The sequence below is a fragment of the Panthera onca genome, chromosome F2 (genome assembly GCF_046562875.1).
Source record: "Panthera onca isolate mPanOnc1 chromosome F2, mPanOnc1 haplotype 2, whole genome shotgun sequence".
NCBI classification, from domain to species: domain Eukaryota; kingdom Metazoa; phylum Chordata; class Mammalia; order Carnivora; family Felidae; genus Panthera; species Panthera onca.
The window spans coordinates 46,159,966-46,177,103 of NC_138356.1; the positions used below are offsets into that span (position 1 = coordinate 46,159,966).

At 50.6% G+C, this 17,138-nt stretch overlaps 1 protein-coding gene across 5 annotated transcripts in view; it reads left to right on the top strand.

The window, feature by feature from the left end:
- The window catches only part of VPS13B (vacuolar protein sorting 13 homolog B), an 803,192-nt gene extending 786,389 nt beyond the window's left edge, over nucleotides 1-16,803 (top strand). For all 5 annotated transcript variants that reach the window (XM_078441712.2, XM_078441707.2, XM_078441708.2 and 2 more), the window contains 6 exons: nucleotides 249-425; nucleotides 2,343-2,513; nucleotides 9,180-9,356; nucleotides 11,489-11,591; nucleotides 12,377-12,626; nucleotides 16,477-16,803. In XM_078441712.2, coding sequence (XP_078297838.2) covers nucleotides 249-425; nucleotides 2,343-2,513; nucleotides 9,180-9,356; nucleotides 11,489-11,591; nucleotides 12,377-12,626; nucleotides 16,477-16,725 — 1,127 coding nt within the window. In that variant the 3' untranslated portion in view covers nucleotides 16,726-16,803. The remainder of the gene's footprint in view (nucleotides 1-248; nucleotides 426-2,342; nucleotides 2,514-9,179; nucleotides 9,357-11,488; nucleotides 11,592-12,376; nucleotides 12,627-16,476) is intronic.
- Nucleotides 16,804-17,138: the final 335 nt, after the last annotated feature.

Consider the following 17,138-nt stretch of genomic DNA (forward strand, 5'->3'; position numbering starts at 1 on the left):
GCAAGGAAGTCATATTAAAGCTATTTGTGAGGCTGCCAAAGGATCGCTTTGATTTATAAAGTATGAAAGTTTGCCATTTATGAATTCACAGTGAATGAGTTATTTCCCAGATTGTGCTCCAGAGGAGCTTATAACATTCTCAATTCCAGTGTGAAAAATGAATTGCAGGGAAAATGGGTCACTGTTCCCCAATGTTGAAAGTGCCGCATTGAAGGCCTCAGTAGCCCCTTCCCGTTGGTCCCTTCCAGGCTGGGTGGTTGGATCTCTGGAAATCCTCGGCAGCCCCGCAAGTTTGGTGCGAAGCGTCGGGAATGGCATCGCCGACTTCTTCAGGCTTCCGTACGAGGGGCTGACCAGAGGCCCAGGAGCCTTCGTGAGTGGAGTCTCCAGAGGGACAACGTCATTTGTAAAGCACATTTCCAAAGGTAGCTACTTTGGTTTCTTTTCATAAAGCCTCATGTTCATTCCTCCCCTTATTTTTCCTTTTTGAAGAACACATTACAGCTTTCAGGGCCTTCAGTGTGCGTCTACCTTTGTTTAGCCCGTTAGATTGCCGTGAAATGTTGGATTTGTAACAAAGCTCACATCTAATGCCTTATGTTTTAAACAGATCGCTGCTTGCCTGCAGTGTGTGAAAATGTTTCAGAAACTTCAGAATCTTAAACCTCCCATTGGGAAAACAAGCATTGGCTCAACTGTTATTCCATGCGATAAATACAGAAATATTAAAGGTGTTCAGGACTTCTGCTACACATCAGAAACCTTACACTGTGTTGCCTCTTCATTTTTTTAAATGTAGATACAGTTGTCATAACTTGCAGAAGGACATGGATACGTTTGGACATGGAAGCGGATTTGGAGGGGACCAGCCAGCTTTCCTCCAGCATATGCCACATCAACAGTGCCATCTTGTGGCCCGGATAGGTCACGGGGCACAGAAGCCAGACTGCTGCCCGCACGAAGGGGAATGTTTTCGTTTTACCCCTGTGTGTGCTTGACGATATTTTGGTCAGGTTGGCAGTGACTCGGGAACTAACAAGGCCCATCTGAGTCCCCTTTTCTTCTCAGCAGGAGGCAGGGAAAACAGGGCAAAGGGCTTCTCCCCCAAAAAAGGCTTTTTAATGTCAACAGTGCTGCAACTCTGTTATGAGTGGGTAGGTTATAGAAGTCTCCAGAAGGCTCAAAAGCAGAGGAGCCTGAAATATGAGCGCCCGTCGTCCTAGAGGGGGGCTGGCAGGAGAATGGCAAGAGCAGTAAACCGAGTTGTGTGGACGAGGCCGGGCCCACTCCCCTGGGCCCCGGCCGTCCGGGAGGCCTGTGAGCTGAGAGCCGGAGGAGCTCACCGATGAGTCACTGGCGGATTTCTCACTCCCGACACTTGAGTCTTTGTGGTTCTGTTGTTTTTATTTTCAAATAAGACAACCGACACCTGCTAAACTGAAGCCCGCAGTAATTTTAGCATACTGACTCACCGAATGTGTTTTACACTTGTTCTCTCCTTCTCTCAGGGAAATCTGTCTCATTTGCTGCTGTCTGCGCGTGCACGTGGACTTTTTCTTTTTAGGTTATTGGTAAAGATGCAGCGGCAAAAACGACATCTTCCGTCTCCTCTTGGAGCCGGATATCCTCTCACAGATGAGTGAATTCGTTAGTGTCAGGATTGTCCATTGATGTCTTTCAGTGTGGCTTCACTGAGACCTGCACAGACTTCCCAGAAAACCCGACATAGTCCTGGCTTTCCCGTGTCTTCTCTCCTTTATTGTCCTCACTGTTTTCAGTTAACACCCCGAGAATCAAAACCGCACATGTTCTGTGCGGCACCAATCGTTGCCTCTGAATGTCTGGTGATACAGTTTAGGGTCTCCCTCTGCTATGAGAGATGAAGGGGGGAAATAAATTTTATTCCTATTTTATTCCTAAATAGAAATATTTCTTTACAATCTAAGATTCAGCAGCATGACTTTAACCTTTGAGAGCAAATTTTAACTTTCAAAACTGGGCCTCAGTGAGGACTTCAAAACTGAGTGCTCTAGCCAAGCCATCAAACAATAGCGAACGCTACTTTCATCTGAAACTCTGGGCATTTTTCTGGCAACAGAGATTCTCGCCTGACCCGTTTTGAGGCGTACCGTCACCCTGGTGAGCAAGTGTTAATCTTCGCCTTTTTTTCACAATTTTCTTCAGGCTGTTGCTTCAAGCTGCCCAAAGGAAGCCCCCATCACTCACCACTTGGGCAGGTCCCAAGGCACCCCTCCCCCACCACCAGCCCTGTGAGGACCGCTCCCTGGGGGCCCCCCATGTATGTGACCATAAGGCCAACCCACGTGCTCTTGTGCCCTCAGGTACCCTCACCTCCATCACCAACCTGGCCACGAGCCTGGCCCGGAACATGGACCGCCTCTCACTGGATGAGGAGCACTACAACCGGCAGGAGGAGTGGCGGCGGCAGCTGCCCGAGAGCCTGGGCGAGGGGCTGCGACAGGGCCTGTCCCGCCTGGGCATCAGCCTGCTCGGTAAGGGGCTGTGGGGGACGCGCGCTCGCGGCTCTGCGGGCCGGCCAGGTGCTCAGTTCCCCAGGACTAGGGGTGGTTGTACGGTTTCCATCCTTCCTGCAGGCAAAGCTGAGGCTCAGGGAGAGGAGGGCACTCCCTCTGCTTCCTGCCCGGCATCCATGAGGCACTGGGACAGGACATCCTTACCAGAGCCATCGAGCAGCCGTGATGGGGCCGTCCCCTGACCTTCCCGGATAGAGGCTCACCTGCACAGAGGCCCAGGCTCCACCCACCCCCACCCCAACCCCGCCCACATAAGTGTCCTTCCATAGGCACCCCCCAAGCGTGGGGGTGTCAGTGCAAGGACGGCAGCACAGGGCCGCTGTTCCCTTGTCAAGGTCACAGGCAGACGTTGTGCCACGCCCTCTCCGCCATGCACATATGGCAGACGCTCACCTTTGAGAAGCACTTCAGCGGCGTACAAACGTCACATAAACTTCAGTGAGGAGCCCTTCTCCCCTTTTATTTTTTTCAAGAGTGCAGGCTCGGCCTCAGAGTAATTACTGTTTGTCGAGCAGCCAGATGGTATAGTTAGAAGTGAAGATTACCGTGGATATTTCCAAGGACTACAAATGTTCGAAAAATAAGTTGCTTTGGAAAGATCTATAAAAAGGAAGCTTCAGAGCTGAAATTTTGCAGAGCAGGATTTTCAAGGGTATCTTTTGTTTATTTGTTTGCAAAGGAATTTAAAACTGTATTGCTTGGCAGCTGGCCTGCTGTGCATCAGAAGGAGTGTGCATCTCAGGGAGATCAAAGTGCCCAGAACGGGGAGAGCAGAGGTCAGACAAGATGAGCTTGAAAGGATTTGTCCTCTCTCCAGTCTGCATTTCTAGCCTCAGCCCGCAGCGCAGCCAGCCGAGGCCCTGGGAGGAAGCAGTGAGATGTTAGCTCAGGTCAAGTTACTGGAAATTGTTTAAGTCGTAACATTCTGTGGTGTGGGGCACTGTCGTGTGATGATGCGCGTGGAAACTGGGAGGCTTACGTATGACCTGGGATGGAACTTCCAGGTAGAGGAGCAGCCCGGAGGCCAGGGTGTCTGCTCCGGGGAAGGCACAGTGGCGTGGGAGCGAGCCACATTCCTGAGGGGCCAGCGGACCCAGACGAGGGTGTCAGGGTCCTTTCTTTGTGACCTCAGGCGTGTTCTTCTCTTCTCTGAACTTGGGTTTCTCCTTTGTAAATTGGGGCTGGTAATAACATGATTTAGAGGTAATAATAATGACCTGTGCCAGGCAAAGTGTCCGTGTTTGGTAAACAGCACCACTGATACTCATTATTAGGTTCTGGTAGCAAAGAAACTGTAATAGTTGCCTCATTTCAAAGAGCGTCCCACCAGAGAAAGACAAGCAGACAGTGGCGGGAGCAGTCTTGCTTTAGTTTCAGTTCAAGGGATCAAGTTGCTGGAACCACAGGAAGTGACTGAGGTTATCTTGGAGGCTTCAGGTCATTGGATGGGGTCTTTGGGGTCTTTGGGGCCTTTTTTGGCTAAGAATCATGGGCTTCTAGGCCCTCTACACTGGGCAGGAGAGCTTCCTTCCCTCTAGCCAAGCTCTGTTTGGGGTTCACAGGTGCTCAGCAGAGGAGACCCGAGCTGGCTGGCCTGTGGCTGTATCCCTCCCAACCAGTCCGTCCTTTTCCCACCCAGACAAGCCCACACCCGCTACCCAGGTGCCACTGTGTAAAATTGGGCCTGGTGGTAGAAATCCATTATGTGAGGAACCACGATCCTCCCTCTGCGGTGTCCCACTTTTTAATTCGGCGCCTGTTGTTAACCAGGCCAGAAAGTCCTAAAACTCCCATCGTTGCTCTATCACGTCTTGTACAACCTCATACACATGCGAGGGAATCATTTAGTCTGTCTGTGAAACTTCTTCTTCTGTGAGTGGGCTCACAGTCTTTCTGCATTTCTGGTAATTTCCAAAGACCTCGGAGTTCTGTGGATGATGGAAATCCCTTCTGGCTGTGCGCTGACTGCACGTGCAGGCACCCGCCTGACCTTGGGCCCCCAGGAGCACCGCCTCTAGCCGCGCACCCTGAGCGAGGCGCCCATTGCCATGCTCCTCAGACATTTTTAGTTCCCAGTGGGCATCTCCGAGTTGGCTCAAATCTGCCGCCTTCCCTCTGGGAGTTCAAGAACTCTCTGTCCTACTTAATCACCGGGTCATCTCAAAAACGTCCAGTCCTAGAACTACCTGATGTGTAGCAGGAAGACGAGAGGAGGGACAAGAGGAGGACCAATCAAGTCCCTCACCTAGGAAATTCTAGATTTATCACCATTTAATTTATCCCCAGAAATGGTGCTTACAACTGCTAAATGCAATGAAGTGCCTGATTGAACTTAGAGCTATTATCATTTTGTTTGAAACCCATGCTGAGTGAAACCAGAATATTAGTTCCTCGGTTTCTTCCTCTAGAAGAAACATTTACAACCCAGTTAGCAAAAATATATTGAAAGACCACTTGAGAGTTGACGGAGCATTTTCACCTGTGTCATCCTGTCTGATCTGCAAGCCCTGGCACAGATAGGAAGTTAAGTGACTTGCCCAGGTCACACCTCCACCAGGACAAGAGCCTGGGCTTTTCCACATGTCACCCACCCGGGAGAGCTCCGAGCCTGGAAACAATCAGGATGTGGGGAGACTGAACAATTGAAAGTTCCAGGGTAGGAAAAACACATTTTCCCCAAATGTTTATGGGTTTGGTGGGCCTTCTTGCCTCTGTTTCACCCTCATGGGGACACTGTGGAGTGTTACGAGGTCCTTGAAAAATCAAAGGGAGTCGTTAGCTGCCGTGCCCAGCCGCGTCGCCCCGAGTCAGCAAGGAAGTGTCAGCCGGCGGAGAGATGCCGCCGAGGCGCTTGGACGAGCGCCACCAGTTTTGAGAGAGCAGTGGCTTTGGGGAAAACTCTGTTTAGCCTACAGAATTGGTAATAAGGCTTCCCCACATTTACCAAACCCACTCCCAAACACCCCCCTTTCTCCTGCACCCTGGAGTCCGTGCTGGGAGAGGATGTGAGCTCCGTGTCACGGTCACACTCCGTGTTCCCTCCCAGACGTGACTTCTCTCTCGTGAATACCAAAGGCAGGATGTCAGAGCTTGCTTCTGTCATCCCCTTCTCTTGGGCCGCTGCCTGATGGCCGAAGCACTGCCGGATTTCCCAGCAGCCACACCCTCCGTGTGCACGCCACGCTTGGTCTGCCCCTCGGAATCCCACCCAAATCGGCCTCTCCCAGGTGAATCGGGACGTTTGCCCTGGAGTGAGGGAGGAAGAGCCAGGCACCAGGACTTGGCACCGATGAGCAGTCCCGATGCCACTACCGGCCGTCGGCAGGCGGGTTGCAGTTAGTGGAGAATCTGGGAATAACAGAAGTGCTTCCTCCCCGGTGAAATTAATCTGTTCCGGCCTCAAGCTAGAATACCTCCCGTACTCTATGTGTAGGTTTGGTTCGTCTCTGAAGTGCTGTGCCGTACTGCCCGCCTTAGGCCTGTGCCTCTGCTGTTGGGATCTGGAAAAAAAAAAAGTGTCCAAAGTAAAATTACAGCACGTGGCGAGGGTAGCACCAAAACAGCCACATAGGCAGGAAGCTTCATAGAGCGGCGAGCAGTGTTTTCCGCCCAAGGCTGGGGAGCTGGTCCTGGAAGAGTGAGGGAGGCCCCCCCCCCCCTCCTTGCTTCACAAAGAAAGCCTTCCTCCTCCAACTAAAGGGTAGCAAAGGGAACACCTCCCGCCTCTGCCTCGCCCGGCACGCGCAGAGCGCACGGAAACTCCCCTCCGAGGCACGCTTCCTTCTGCACCTCCCTTCATCACATCACAGCCGGCTCCATGTGGCCGCCCGCCCCGTGGGCCTGATGCCAACAGACAAGTTTGGGGATCAGTTTCCACTACTTAGAGCAGAGGTCAAGTATATGACAGTAAATAATTTACCAGTCGTGGGATTTAGGTGGATTAGACCTAATAAGAGAGCCTGCTGAAGCCCTGAGAGAAGCTGCCTCTCTCCGGGCAGGGCTGCAGATGCCGCGAAATGGCTGCTAGTCTCTCACGGCCTCTCTGGTCTCCGGCTCACACCTGGTGACCAGTGAGGTGTTGGTGTGTGTGATGGGCCAGCTTTTCCCCTCCAGGGTCTGGTGCTGGGCGGAGGCATGGGATCTGACAGCTCCTTCTCTACCTCTGAGAATCTAACACCTTGTCATGAGGTTCAGATTTTCCACTCTCTGGGCTGCCCAAAGAGTTTATCTATCAAAGCCGCGGTTACTGAGCCCTCCCTGTGGCTGGTGGCCGGAGAAAGTGGAAGATCAAAGGGGAGTTTCACTGTGATACCTGTTTGCACTTAGGCAGGTAGAAGTTAGAAGTTAGAGCTCTATATGGATACTCACGGCCATCAAGGCTCTACGTTCCTCGTAGAGGTTAGGCCTGGCACGTTAAAGGGAAGTGGAAGCTTCTCCGTGAAGTAACCACAGGCCCCTCAACTCAATTTTAATAGTCTTAATGGAAATCTGTCCTTGAGAAAAGGCATTTCTTAAATAATTTAATCTATTGGTGAGTTTGTATTTCCCTCCGTTTTCCTACTGACTTAAGCATGGAGACCTTTCAAAGAAATCAGATCATGACGTTACAAAAGCTGTATTCTTTTTTTTTTTTTTTTTTACATTTATTTTATTTTTGAGAGGCAGAGAGAGACAGAGCACAAGTGGTGGAGGGGCAGAGAGAGAAGGAGACACAGAATCCGAAGCGGGCTCCAGGCTCTGAGCCGTCAGCACAGAGCCCAATGCGGGGCTCGAACCCACAAACCGTGAGATCATGACCTGAGCCAAAGTCGGACGTTCAACCGACTGAGCCACCCAGGCGCCCCACAAAAGCTATATTCTTTGATTTGATGCTATTCCCTTTGAACTGTCTACCCTGAGATGATCTGAAGGAAAGACCCCCACGGTTCTTGCCTCTGCCGTGCACCAATGGTGGCCACCACCCCCATTGACACTTCCCAGCTGCTCTGACTCCCAACCTCATGGATGGACAGCAGGACATCACAGTCCTCCTCCTAAACACACGAGGCAAGCCTCCCCAGCCTGAGTGCCGGGAGGGGTGTCTGGAGGGCGATGAAACAGTGACCCCTCGGCCCTCCACAGCCAGGGCAGCTGGGGCCACTGGGGAGCAGCGTCCTCTGCCTCCCCAGTCAGTTGCTGAGAAGGTTTGGGAAGCTTTGGTCAAGGCTGAGAAACAGACCCGTCGCCTCAGGTCATTCTTAATCTGTTGATACATAAATTTAAATGGCTCTGTCCAAATTCAGAGGAATGGAATCCATGAAGAACTTTCCCTTTACAATTGACCCGAAGGAACTGGCCTTTGTTTTACTGGATTTTGTTCAGGGGAATATTACTTGAAATTAGCAGGTCATTAACAGAGACCTGGAAATCTCCGTTTACCCAAGAGACTTTGAATTAGTGGCATTTGGAATAATGGGTTTTGACATGTACTAAAATTTCTACCAGGGGAACTCTGCATCTTCCATCCTTTCCATTAATCCTAGCAGGACTGAGTTGAAAACAGAAAATTCTGTCAAGAACTGTAATAAAATGTTTACCTCTTACTGAGCTAGAGAACCCTCCACTCCATCATTGGGGGAAAGAAAAAACAAAACAAAACTGGGACCAGTGAAGCCCTTATGAAGTCTCAAAGTAAGAGGAACAAGAGGAAGGACCCACAGGAGGCTGAGGGATTCGCCCTCCAGAATACCTGACCGGGCTGTCCTCTGGGAAAACCGCAGGAGCAGACTGCTGAGAGCAGGGTAGCTGTTCTGAAGTGAAGAGCAAGCGGCCAAACCTCAATGGAAGTAGGAAGGAAGGAGGTTTTTCTAAGACTGGCAGACTGGACAGCCTCTTTTATAAACAGGATCAGTGAACAGCTTGGTGGTTTAGAGCTGGGCTGGGACTCTGCCTCTCTAGACTCAAACCCTGGCTCAGGCATAGGACAGCTGTGTGACCTTGGGGACAAACTCCTTAACCTCTGTGCTCCTCGGCCTTATCTAGGAGCTGAGGATAAAAACCACGTCCGACTCCTAGGATTATGAGGATTAATGATCTCATACAAATAACACTCGATATAGTCCCCAGCACATAGCAAGCACTCAAAACAGATTAGCTATAATAGAAATAATTGCTGTGTCAACAATTACATTAATATATTATTAAAGAATTTCTCTTATCACTATTAAAAGGGAGAACATGGAAAGGGGACGGTCTCTTCCAGTTTTTTTCACCCTCTTACTTCAGTGCAAATGTGTCAGGCTGAGCAGGCTTGCTCTCTCCTCTTTGTCTTCTGGACAAAGGCGTGTGAAGTGTCACTTTGGAATAGTCTGACTTGGTTATTAAATTCTGAACCGGACTTCACAGATCCTAACTGTGATGGACCAAAAACCCAGGCTGAATATTATGTTCTGGTGAAGATCATACATGTCTAAGTCAGTGCTCCATGAACTTACGTAATTGATGAATAAATGTATAGTAAAGAACTTCCTAAGGAGGGTGCATTTTCATCTTCAGTCCACATAAAACTGTCTTCTGGATTGAAGGTTTTCACTTTCTCGGGATTTTAAGCCTCAGTCCTCACTGGAGGCATTTGCTGTTTTTCAGGTGCAATTGCTGGCATAGTCGATCAGCCCATGCAGAACTTCCAGAGAACATCGGAAGCTCATGCTTCAGCAGGACACAAGGCCAAGGGTGTCATCTCGGGCGTGGGGAAAGGAATCATGGGGGTGTTCACAAAGCCCATCGGAGGAGCCGCTGAGCTCGTGTCACAGACTGGCTATGGTAAGTCGCGGGGCACCTGACAGGCCAGCTCAGACGTCACGGATTAGTTTGCGATTAGGGTCTCTGAGTTAACGTAGGCCTTCGCCTGGCAAAGCAGTGAAAGTAAAATGGATACATCTACAAGTAGGTAAATAGCCGTCTTTCTCAGCTCCTTACACTTATTTGTGCAAAGGGTAGAATCATAGTACTAATCATAAATTATAATAATTAAAGGCCCAGGAATCAATTTGTAATTTCATTATATCTATCTCACAGAATCTTTTTACAGTACATCTAAATAAAATGGACTTTAGTGAGAAGTCACCAGTGAGAGGCCGAAGGCAGTTGAGAGCGATATGTAGAAAATATTGAAGCAGAGGATAGAACTATTACTTTTTCTGGTGACCAGTTTGAAAGGAAAAGTAGGTTATAAGGCAGGAAGATACCTGTGTGGAGGCAGCATGTATGTATTCGGAGAGAGGAGCGTGTGTGCGCGCGCGTGCGTACGTGGGTTCGCGCACACGCGCTCACAGAGCCCTGCTTCTGCGGGCTCTGGGCCGCGGCCCCTGGGCCGAGTTCCCGGAAAGCCTTTCCCCGAGCAGACAGCTGTGGGGAACGGGCTCGTGGCACCACCTGCTCTCGGATGGTGGGGTGCCGGGCCCCTCCCACGCTCGTGTACACGCAGGAGTGATGGGTGTGCCGCAGGAAGCGCCTCCCCCCGTATTCTGTTCTGCGCTCTTGGCAGAGCGCACCGCAGTGCCCTGACAAACAGGTGACCGCGACTGTTCCCTTTTTACCGACACTCCGTGCCCTCATTCTGGTCCTCCAGCCGGCTGTCCGGCCACTCTCACAGACCGCAGGAGGGCTGGGCTGTCAGACACGCGAGCCCTCTGCCTCCGGCCATAGTGGCCGGGGTACATCTCACCGCAGGCACCCCGCGCCTCCGTGGGGCCGACAGGAGTGTCTGAGAAGGGGAGAGGGGGAGACAAATGCCCCCCTCTGGCAACCATCCGGAGGGGCTTTCAGAGACCACACAGATGCGAACATGTGTTCCCCTTGGCTTTTCCCCTTGCCTCCTCCCTCCCCGTTTCTGTCTCTGTCTCTGTCTCTCTCTCTCCCTCCCTCCCTCCCTCCCTCCCTCTCCCCCCCCCCCCCCTTCTCCCTCTCTCTCCTTCCGTGAATGACATTTTCACTCACAGGGAACGGGGCACAAAGAACCGCCGTAGCCCGAAAGCAGCCCGGGCACACTCCCTTTATCAGATGCTTACACATCAGTAAACAGCGTTCCGTGGCTGCAGACCCCAGCCCATCCTTCATAAATCCCTTTGTTCCTCACCGGGAGTCTCCCGGGCCGAGGACCCCTCCCGTAGGTCAGAGCATCTCGGAGCAGAGCTTCACGTGGCCTTGTTGCTTTCCATCATTCTTGTAAAACTTTTATTACCGCACTGAAGGTTTTACAAACCACTAACTCTCAGTCTAATGACTGTGCCTCGTTTATAAACATTTACAAGCCCTCGGGAAGCACACATGCTGTACCATCTTTGGTTCTGGAGAGTCTCTTTGGAGGCCGCGTGGTGCTGCTGGGTGCCCTCGTTCGGTGCCGGCACCAGGGGGAGCGTGTAATAAACCGGAGGCCCCACAAGTGCTCATAAATGTAAATGGATTCGTGTTTAACAGCTGGATTAAGTCACTGAAATACTGTATCTAGGCAAACCATGTGCCTTTGTGTGCATCTCTGTGTGTGTTGTGTTTTTTATTGTTTGCCCAGCCCAGCACAGATACAGAAGTATTGTAACATTAAGCAAGGAAGTCAGCTAACAATCTTGACTTTATCGCATAAACTGTAATGGCGTGTGAGCTGTTGCTCAGGATGGATTACTCCCAGGAGCGTGATGCTTCCGTTAATTGCCAGTCCAGCCTATGCTTGGACTGTCGTTCACTCATTTTTCAGTTTGTAGCTAATGTAAGATCGCCAGAGTTCAGAGCGTTGCAGTGTTTAATGATTATCTATCCATACGACTGCTTCCAAAGACTTGACATCATTTTGGATCTGTAGTGTTTTATGGATGGCTATAAGCAGATGACATCACTATACCGTGGAACTGGTTTCCAGAAAAACAACTAGTAAAACTCCCTTACTTCTCTCGCCACAGGTATTTTACATGGAGCTGGACTTTCTCAGCTTCCCAAACAGCGCTATCAGCCAAGTGATCTACATGCTGACCGGGCCCCAAACAGCCACGTCAAATATGTCTGGTAGGATTATCTAGATGCTTGTTCAGCTGCATACGCATGTTAACAGGGCCTGGCTTGCTGTCGAGCTAACGGCCCCTACTTCCAGGGGAGCCCGGGGGTTGCGGGGGGGGGGGGGGGGGGGGGCGCGCGTTCGGCATCTCAGGTGGCGCGAGGCCATCATAGCGCCAGGGAGAGGCTGCCGTCCCCAGATGTGGGACGCCTCTCGCGCACCCCTCGGGGGAAGCTGCACGCTGATGGAGCAGCCTAGGCCTGCAAGGGGACCGGGGACTCTCCATGAAGCCAGCGTTCTGATCAGGGGTGACGTTTCTAATGGGAAGAAAAGGAGCTGGTCAGAGCCAAGGGAAATCCTTGTCCCCAGGAAGCAGCTGGATTCGGTTGACCAGAATCAGTTTGTGAATGAAAGTGGTCATTACGGCCTGGGTGGCTCAGTCGGTTGAGCGTCCGACTTCGGCTCAGGTCACAATCTCGCGGTTCGTGAGTTCGAGCCCCGCATCGGGCTCTGGGCTGATGGCTCAGAGCCTGGAGCCTGCTTCCGATTCTGTGTCTCCCTCTCTCTCTGCCCCTCCCCCGTTCATGCTCTCTCTCTGTCCCAAAAATAAATAAACGTTAAAAAAAAAGAAAGTGGCCATTATGTGTGAGGCTAAAGTTGATCATCAGATTGGCGAGGGCCCTTTGCCTCTGGGGACCTTCGCGTAAGAATGCCCCAGCCCTTGGTACAGTGCGCACTGATACAGGACCATCTTTTCCAAACTGGCTTCTAGCCTCACTTCTCTCCTCTGAAACAGGAAAATGCTTCAGTCTCTGGGCAGACCGGAAGTCCACATGGCCCTGGATGTGGTTCTGGTGAGGGGCTCAGGCCAGGAGCACGAAGGGTGCCTGCTGCTGACCTCGGAAGTGCTCTTCGTGGTGAGCGTCAGCGAGGACACGCAGCAGCAGGCCTTCCCTGTCACGGAGATCGACTGTGCACAGGACAGCAAGCAAAACAGCCTGCTCATCGTGCAGCTCAGGCAGCCGCGAGTGGCCTGCGACGTGGAGGTACATTTCAGAAAACGGGGGGACTGCGCGGCTAACGGCCAGGGAAGCAGAGATGCAGGCTGACCGCCGGTAACCAGGCAGTTGGGGCTGCAGCCTGTGGAGGCTGCTGGGGACCGGGAGGGCCGTCACAGGAAGCGGCGTGGGGGAGGGGGACAAGGGGGCCCGTGCGGAAGCAAGTTGGGAAGCCCCAACCCAGGTGTGTGTGTGTGTGTGAGGCTCCGTTAGGGGAGCCCAGCAGCGGGCCAGATGGACTTGAGGCCTGGGGCTATGCCACCCTAAGAACTGAACGAGGCGTGGTCGTCGGGGCGCCGGGGTGCTGAAGGAGACGGGACAGCGGAGCTCCAGGACACACAGGTGTGTCCAAGAAGGGCCAGGGCCGAGGCAGCAATTCTGTGCTGCTGCTCCACAAAGCAGGCACAAGTCTGGTGGCACAGGAGAGGACTGCCACGGAAGTGAGGGGACCGGGAAACAAGTTCACAAACCAGGAAGGAGGTCTCACTCACTCTCTCCCCCGTTTCCACTCCAAGACCTCACGGGTCAGAATTCTGGGCACGAATCTCTTTCCTCCCCCTGCTCTGTACTGTGTGTGGCTCAGCGTTCCCTTTCCCACGGGGCAGATTCCCATCCCTTAAGTACCGTGGGGCACCCCCTGGGCTGCCGCTTAGGCTCTTGGGGCAGCTCTCTGGCCCAGCCTGGCCTGTTCCTGTACTGCACGCTGGCTCCCGACCACACAGAAGTTGCCACGGGATGGAGGCCCAGGCAGGGCACACTGGGGGTCAGGGGTGAGCCCTGACAAGAGCGACAGACACCAGCTTCCTACAGTCTAGCGGCGAGCAGGTGCACCCCGTGGAAAACTGCTCTGATCCTGCCTCCCCATTCACTGCCTGATCCAAGGGTCTCTAAGAGTTGACCTACGAAGCAGACCTGTTTTTCCACTCAGCAAGGGGAGTGCAGGTCAGTGGCAAGCTGGGACCTGCTGGTCCTAACCTGAGGACTGAGTGGCCCCAGGAAAGGACAGCAAACCTGCCTGCGGCAGGTCCTGCCCCGTTCTTTATTTTCTTCCTGGTATGGGAGCCTGTGTCTCCCTCGCACCACTGTTTGGGTAAAATTATCTGAGAAGAGGGAAGGCAGCCAACCACAACAACTCTGAGATTTCTCTAGCTTCTTGGATCCTAATCAGTCAGGCTTTAAGCTGGGGCTTGGCACTAGGCGCACATTGCTCTTCGAGTTGATGACTTTCTGGGAATAAACAGAGGTCAGATGTCCAGGCCGACTTTAGATCTGCCAAAATCTTCTGATCCAGTTGACAATAAAGCAGCAGTGATCTGGCTGCAGGATTTGGCAAGGGACGCTGTCATTATCTTCAAGTCCTTGGTCCCTAAAGAGAAACTTCCAAGGCCCTCGGGAATCTATCGTTATTCCTTAGCTGCTTGGGAAATATCTCGTATCTTAAACTGAAGATCGGAGATTCAGCTTTTGTTGTTAAAACGGTCTCTACTGTCTTCAGTTGTGATCCTTCTCCCTTTGGCTTTTGTTTGAGGAGGGTACTGTGGGGAATTATCATAGCTGGGAAGGAACAGGCCTGCTTCTCTGGGGGTTAATGAGATGATAGCTGGAGTCACCACTCGTAGAAGTTGCCAAGGTTAATTGAGACCATGGGATCACGGAGTTAGAGGCAGAAAAGCACTGATGCTCTGGACACCATGCTCAACACTGGTCTTCCATCGGTACTCGGGGAGAACAGGGGGCTGGATTAAGGGGGAAGAGGCCGGAAGAGATGACTGAGGGCAGGAATAGTGCAGGGCAGCTGTGGAGTTTACCCAGCAGCACCTGGCTGTCCCGGCACAGGACAGAAATGGTGGAGATCCAGTACGCGGTCAGCCCCCAAATTCTTTCTCTGAACCTATCCCACTTTACCTCCCCCAACTCCTAAGAAACAGGAAATAACTGCCCCCTCAGTCCTGTGTCCAAACCCTACCCCCTTCCCCACTCACCCCAAAGGAGACCCAAACTTTACAACAAAATGCCCGTTTCTTTTCTGAGACGGCACACCCTTCCGTAGGAGTGCTGTGACCCAGTGTATGCGCCAAACGAGGCGGGGGAATCGCTCGGCAGTGCTGCCTGACACGGGGACTTTTCCTCAGCTGCCATGCTCACGTCAGTCAGGACTAGTCACCTGCAAACCGAATCCACAGATGTAAACCTGGGTTAAGAAGCCTACCTGCTGTCTTCCAGGGAAAACTAAGAACAGTATTTTTAGATCTTCATATAAAATGGCTTTTCTGCTTTTTTTGCTTCAGATACTAGGAAACACAGCTCCTTTGAAATTTGGAAGGAATTAATTTGTAGATGACATCACTCAGTATATTGAAATGTGGCAGGATTCAAATATTTTTAAATCAGCATTTGCTTTTCTTGGTTAAATGCAGCCATTTTTAGGGTAATAATTGCTTAATATGCCTGGCACATTATTGAAATCCCTTATGAGAGGCTCAACGTGAGTCAGAAGGTCAATTTATTCCTTGGCCAGGTTCCTTTCACAGCACGGGTTTTCCTGTGCTGCTGTTCAGGAGGAGCAATTAAGACTTTCTGTGTTTTCAAAGCTTTCCAGCTGAATTCTGACCCCATCAAATGATATCATCAGAGCTCTGGCCTTTTCCTGGTGGTACACAGCTTTCATCTGTCAGTGAAACTTTGGGGGCCTTTATTTTCTTTCCCAAGCTGCAAAACAGGAGATCCGAACTCTAACGGATGCCCTACTTATTTTTCTGGCAGGCCCTTACTCCTTACCGTCTACTGGCTTTGTACAGCTTTTAAGACACCCTTGGCTGCACTGTTTCTGTGCCCTACACAGAAACACAGAAATTCTTTACATTACTACTACTTTGAGGACTCAAAAGCCCTTGTTAATTCTTACCCGGAGTGATCTTGCCAACATTTGGTAGGTACAGAACCACTGAAAAGGCCAGCGGCTACCTGATTCCCACAGATCAGTAGTTTATACTGGAAACGTCCCAGTCCACGTGATCTACACCCTAGATAGCTACAAAAGCTCAGGGTGGGGAGAATTTATAGATCCAATTGCCTTTGATGGGTGCTTTCTCAGAAAATCTCACTTAAGAACTTAGGTAGTATATCTCAGTTCCCCTATTTGAATTCCACTGAAGATGAGCCAGACTTTTATGAACCATAAATGTACTTTGCATCCTCCCTTTTTTTCCATAAAAATTTCCCCTTCCTCTGCCCAGTTTCCCCCACCCCCCCCCCCCCGACCTCTGGCTTTAAATCCTAGTGTTTATAAAAACAGAAAATGTTACAGTTCAAAAGGTATTTATTTTTTTAATGCTCTGTCCAAAGCCACTGGTTTGAAAGAGGTGCTCTTCTCTAGAATTTTTTCTGTCAAACTTTAGAGGTTTAAGGAGACAGGCAAACAGAACTTTTATTTCAGGATGCGAGTTTAATGTTGATTTATGCAGAGGAAAGACACTCTTCTTTGTTCCTGAGCTGGTTAGTAAAGAGCAGTGACAGATGTTTAATAGTTAATGAGTAAAATGTTACCAAATCATCAACTTCAAACATGGGAATTTCACACAACACCAAACGCGTATTCAAAGGAGGTTGTCCTAACAGTCCCATGCAGAGCTTCGTTTGTACTGCTGAAAGCGCAGTGTTACCACTGCCACAGCTCAGAGGAAAAATAAAAAGCACAGCGTTGGATAAAAATGGCTTTATTAGAGGACCTCAAAGCATAATGCACAGATGTATGAGTCAAAAACAGAAGGAATACTTTGGTCATGGGAGTCCCATTATGAAAATTTGGCAACCTTGAGACTTTATTTTTGGATCCTAGGTGGATGGAGCCCGAGAGAGACTGTCAGAACAACAGTACAACAGACTTGTGGACTACATCACAAAGACATCCTGCCACCTGGCCCCCAGCTGCTCTTCCGTGCAGACAGCATGCCCAGTGGTGGCTGTGGAGCCTCTCCCCTCCACGGTGAAAACATACCATTATATGGCCGACCCACATTTTGCTCAAGTCTTCATTAGTAAATTTAACATGGTAAAAAATAAAGCCCTGAGAAAAGGGTTCCCCTGAGTACCCTCTGAGGTGTTGATCCCTGCTTGTACAATTTATTTTTGAAAAAGAAACGTAACTAGTTCTGATAGTATCTAAGATGAACACAAGGCCAATACTTTAATTATAGGTAGTTTTTCAGCCTCTTCTAAAATTAATTCCTTTCCCTAAAACTAAAATGCAGTAAATAAAAAACGTGTTCCTTTCCCATTTGGAGACATTGATTAAAAGTCTCTGTTGTCATCTCATCACACATGTATTCCCTTTTGCTCTCTAATAGTATTTGCTAAATTGTTTACTATAATTAAGATCTGTTAACTCTCTGCTCTAACACAAAATGTGGTCAGGCCTTAGAATGGAGAGACTGGTTAAAACTTCATTCCCAACCGCATCTGTTTCTAGGCTAAAACACTATCTTGGCCTAATATTCTCGT